Source organism: Vigna radiata, unplaced genomic scaffold (assembly GCF_000741045.1).
Source record: "Vigna radiata var. radiata cultivar VC1973A unplaced genomic scaffold, Vradiata_ver6 scaffold_387, whole genome shotgun sequence".
NCBI classification, from domain to species: domain Eukaryota; kingdom Viridiplantae; phylum Streptophyta; class Magnoliopsida; order Fabales; family Fabaceae; genus Vigna; species Vigna radiata.
This window is the reverse complement of record NW_014542416.1, coordinates 39,344-44,725: the sequence shown is the minus strand read 5'-3', so window position 1 is coordinate 44,725 and position 5,382 is coordinate 39,344. Positions and strand designations below refer to the sequence as shown.

Sequence of the window (5,382 nt, the reverse complement as noted above, 5' to 3'; positions counted from 1 at the left end):
TGTGTTTTGTAAAGCGTTCAGTATAGGAAACCTTTTGATGTTGGCCGTTAGGTCAATGAACTGCATTCAAGACCGTTTGGTCTATTTTGTAAACGTTGTATTCAATATTATTGATTTTACAGTTTTAAATCCCTAGTATATTTCATACTTCTTTGCTTATTTACTACTGTTCTCCTTTATTGTTCATGTTAACTCCTAAAATGAATTGTAACTGGTGTTATATATTTATTGGGATGTTACAATATATATATATATATATGAAATAACATTTTTATTTTAAAATAAAAAATAAATTAGATAATAATACATAGACACTATATTTTTTATTTCACTTATCTAACATTAACAAAATAAAGTATTTTTATTATAAATTCAAAATAAATTGAGATGAATGAAATAAAAGTGCAAAAATAATAACTTAAAATGGGGTAATTACCAAGAAATGAAGAATGTTTCTACATAAAAAAATACCATATTTCATTAAATTCCAACCCATATTACGAAAATGTTCTTATATATATTTAGTGGCTCTACAAGATATTTTATTCGAAAGTAGTAATAAAAAAAATCTATTAACGAAAAATTACTTTTACAAATACATAAGTGTTAATATTTAAGAAATTACAGGATTCTTTCGTACAAAAAAAGTTACATATTATGGTGATTATTTATAAATGATTTATATGACCTAGATTTATCTGTCAATGTAACAATAAGAAAAATGGGTATCAACGAATATTGGAGGGTTGAAAAAAATCCACCAATTCTTTTATGCGGATACCTGGCAAATAACAATCACACTATCTATGACCAACTCTACCCATTATTAAGGACACAATTTTTTATATTTTTAATTAAACTAAAAAGATTAAATACACTCATGTTGAATTAGAAAAAGTTAAAAGAATAAAATTAATTTTTATTATAATTTTGATCCAATAAAACAATACCAAAAAAATCTATATTTTTTATTCAAATTAAATTTAAATAAATATTTAAAAATAATTAATTATTTATCAAGTAAACTACGAAATGTTTGGTACGAAGAAATTTATATACTAACCCGGATCCTCCATCTTCATCACTCCTTCCTGAATTACTTTGCTTACATGGATTGTGACCCACGTCGCAGTGGCACTGTAGGTTCGGAAAACGATGACCGGAACCCCCAATTCTTCAGCAGCGTCCATGGCAATCGTTGACATCATTCCATCGACAACGACGCAAGAAGGCGGGCCCCACTGCGAAGGATTCTCGACAAAGCTCCTCAACATCTCTCGGAACTCCTCGGCAACCTTGGACCTGCTGGTCGAAGACAGTATCACGCTGAAGTCGTTCGGAGGAACGTCGTGAGGCAAGCCATCGGCGACGAATGTGAAGCGAAAACCGGTGTCGAAGGACGGTAAGTCAGTGGACTGTAGGAGGCGATTGTGGGTGTGTTGGGTGTTGACGAAGGTGATTTTGTGGCCTTTGTGGCGAAGAAGTTTTGCTAAGTTAAACATGGGTTTGATGTGGCCTTCAGCTGGAAAGGGTAGGGCCACCACGTGCAGAGAGCGTTGTTCCATGTTCGGTGGTTGGAGAGAAGAGGGACAGTGACTTGAACCAGTATCGATGGAGGCGTTTGATCCTATAACACACATCTCAATAAATAGTGTTTGTTTTGCCCAAGAATTAAAAGATACGTTCGGCAAAAGGTTGTCTCGTATAATCCACGCGGCCTTGGAAGATTTTTAATGGAAAAAAGATAATTTTAACTCTCTTACCCCATTTTTAACCTTTTACGTGGTAAAATTATGTAATTTTCTTAGCAAAATGATATTATTAGTAATTTTTTAATTTTTTTATAATAAGAGATGTGTCATTATTTTAATAGTTTATTTAAATTTATATTTAAAAAATATTTAAAACAGACTAATTATAAATTATTATGTATGTGTTATTAAAAAATTTTATAAAATATTGTTAAAACAACTTTTTCTATTTTATTGTGATGGGTTGTTTTGCTGATGATTTACTACTTTATCATTATAAGACATGTAATTGATGTTTTAAGACGTTTTTATATTCATTTTACGCAATAATTATGTGATCCGGAAGATTTTTCTTCCTGTCTTTCGTATCTATAAGACTACAATATGTGGTCAGCATCTCTCTTTCTGAGATCTCATCTGAATAAATTAAAAGTGTTAACTTGTATCTGCACGAAGGAATTGACCTCCAATTTATGTTTAAATAAATGTCTAAATGTGAACATGTAACTAAAGTTGAAAGATTTTAATTAATATATATAGAGAGATAGAAACATTATATCCGTTTTAATATTTAAGTAAAGGGATGCTAATACATTTTTTTTACGCGTAATCTCTTTTTGGATTCAAAATATGATTTTTACATATCTTATTTTATGATTTTTATGTTGTTTTTCAAAAGAATAAATTATGTTGGTGATTCTAAAATCTTATTTAAGTATTTATTTTTTGTTTCATCGTCTCATCGTAATTTAGGTTATCACACTGTAGCTTAAAAGAGAGAAGAAGATTTCATTAAGTGAGAGAAATGAAGACAAGACCATGAACACAACACAAATATAAAAGGAATATAACAATATAACTTAAAATAAAGGATCATAGATGAAAAAGAAGAAAATGGAAGGGGATGGGAAGGTGGTTAGGCTGGGCAAATAGAACTGTACTACTAAAAACTGGATTAAAAATTAGTTTGTTTAAATTGAACTGAACTGTAAAATAGTTCAGAAATATCGAACTGTTTTTTGTTTTATCAAACTGAACTGTATTGTATTGAATTATACTAAACTACAATATAAACTGAACTGAACTAGTAACTGAACTGAACTATACTAAATTGTACTAAATTACAATATAAAGTGAACTAAATTATACTAACTGAATTGTAAACTGCATTAATTTTATAAACTAATTTTTTATATTTTCACTTAAACTTAAGATTTCCACTCATGAATAAATATCAAAACTATGTTTTTTTAATTTTATTTTCGTTCAAACAAATGATGTTTTTTCAAAATTGTTTTATGAAAAATTTAAAAAGTCATTTAAGCCATACAATTTTTTGCTTATTAAGCTATTTTGTTTTCTTCTTTTTCATTGGTCTTTAGAAGATTGCATGAGAGTTTTATTATAAATGTAAAATAAATATTAACACCTAGTAATATTTAATTTAATTCGAATTAAAATTTTATTTAATAACTTTATTATTAATATATAATTAATATTAATTTATTCCTGATTTTAACTTTTTTGTTATTATAAATAACATAAGCAAATATTTTGCCTGTATATGAAAGATAACGTTGAAATAATAAAATTCGGTATGAACGTAAAAATAATAAAACTTTTAAAAATAAATAATTTTGAAATAATGACTTTAAAAATTTAATGTGTGAAGAAATAGATAGAAAAGTAATTAGAGAATAATAATGATTAATTAAGTCATGGGAAATTATATCACTGAAGTAAGAGTTATTAATTATAATATATGATAAAACTTTATACGCATTCAATTTAATACATGAGTATTTCAAATTTTAAATATATATTATTAATGTGTTTTAATGAATATTATATTGAGATTTGATGGTATATACAAGTGTCTTTCTTGAAATGTGGGAGGAAGATGAGAGGGAGTGATGCATAAGAAGAAGGCACTTAAAACACAATTAACTATAGTTAATTGAACCAAAAATTTCTTAAGTTCAGTTTTTAAAAACTGAACCATAAAACAATATATTTAAGTTATAGTAAAAATGAATAAGTTTTTTTTAGTATAATATAGTACGGTGCAGTTCAATTATTATTGCCCAGCCCTAAAGGTGGTGTCACTTAAAGGATGGACGGTTGAGAATGTAAAACAAAACTCTTAACAATATTAATTGTCTATTGGATAGTTAATTGCTTTTCTTTTCATTGTTATATACTCTCTACATTCATTTTTGGTTAATGAGAAATACCAACTCGTTTTCTCTCCCTCTCTGTTATACATTGTTGTTCTGCATAATTCAGTTGTTTACGGTCAAGAGATAACAATGGTATCATGAGCGACAGGTTACGAAACCTGTTGAAGTATTGTGACATTCAAGAAGACGTTTCAAGAAGAAAGGAGTGTGAAAGTGATTGCCGAGATGATTCATAGTAACCTACCAGTATTTGATGACAAAGGTTATGATTATTGGTGCATGAAAACGAAAGCGATTCTTGGGTTTCAAGAAGTTGATGAAATAGTGAAGAAAGGTCTTCAAGAACCTTCGAAAGGCTATTTAGAAGAAGTGAAAAAGTTGTGCGAAGAGAACAGAAGGCTTGATTACAAAGCAAGGATGTTACTGCATCAATGCATCTTTGTCTCAATCTTCCAAAAAGGTGTCAAAAACTGCCATGACCAAAGAGGTTTGGAACATTCTGTAGGATGGTTATGGTAATTCTGGCAAGGTGAAGAAGGTCTGTTTACAGTCCTTACAGAGACAATACGAACTCCTATGCATTGGGGAGCAGGAAACGGTAGTGGAGTACATTAGGAGGATTCAAGTCGTGGTGAATGCTATGAGGGCATGTGATAAAGTTGTGAAGAACAAGAAGATTGTCGAGAAGATACTTCGAACTTTAACACCACAATATGATCACATCGTGGTTGCCATGGAGGAATCCAAGGATCTTGAAACGATGAAGGTGGAAGAGCTGGAGAATTCCCTTGAAACGCATGAACAGAGGTTAATTGAAAGAAAGAATGCAGAAAAGGGTGTGATGCAAGGCACAGATCAAGAGGTGTAGGCCAGAAATAATCAAAGCTTCAAGAGCTGAGGAGCTAGAAGAGGCAGAGGACAGACACACGGTGACCCAACGGGTGGTAGAAGTATAAACTCCTCTGATCAACACATGGAAGTTAATGGCGGTGAGCAAAGCGAAGGAAATAAGAGAGGTGGAAGACAATCAAGAGGTAGAGGCAGAAAAAGTTTTAACAAGAAAAACGTTCAGTGTTATACATGCAACGAGTTTAGGCATTACTCTACAAAGTGCTGGCACAATGAAGCGGCAAAGAACATTAAGAATGATGAGGCAACGAATCTTGCTCAAGATACATATGATTCAGAATCTAATCATGTTTTGTTGATGAGAATTACCGAACGGGTGTCGCCTTCAAGTGCAGTTGATGAAGACACTGAACGATCTTCAAATGCAATGGATGGTGAAGAAACCAGACAGTTGATGATGAAGAGGTGTTGTCTTTAAAGTGAACGGTTTCTGATGAAGAGGTGTTGCCTTCAAGCCAAACGAGTTTTGATGAAGAGGTGTTGTCCTCAAACCGAATGAGTGTTAATGAAGAAACTGAAAAAACGTTACTATCAGATGAAAG

The 5,382-nt window shown here is 30.8% G+C and overlaps 1 protein-coding gene across 1 annotated transcript in view; it reads right to left on the bottom strand.

The window, feature by feature from the left end:
* LOC106780055 (7-deoxyloganetic acid glucosyltransferase) overlaps nucleotides 1-1,731 on the bottom strand; it is an 11,352-nt gene extending 9,621 nt beyond the window's left edge. The window contains exon 1 of the mRNA XM_014668288.2: nucleotides 1,064-1,731. Within this exon, the coding sequence (XP_014523774.2) occupies nucleotides 1,064-1,640 (577 nt within the window). The 5' untranslated portion in view covers nucleotides 1,641-1,731. The remainder of the gene's footprint in view (nucleotides 1-1,063) is intronic.
* Nucleotides 1,732-5,382: the final 3,651 nt, after the last annotated feature.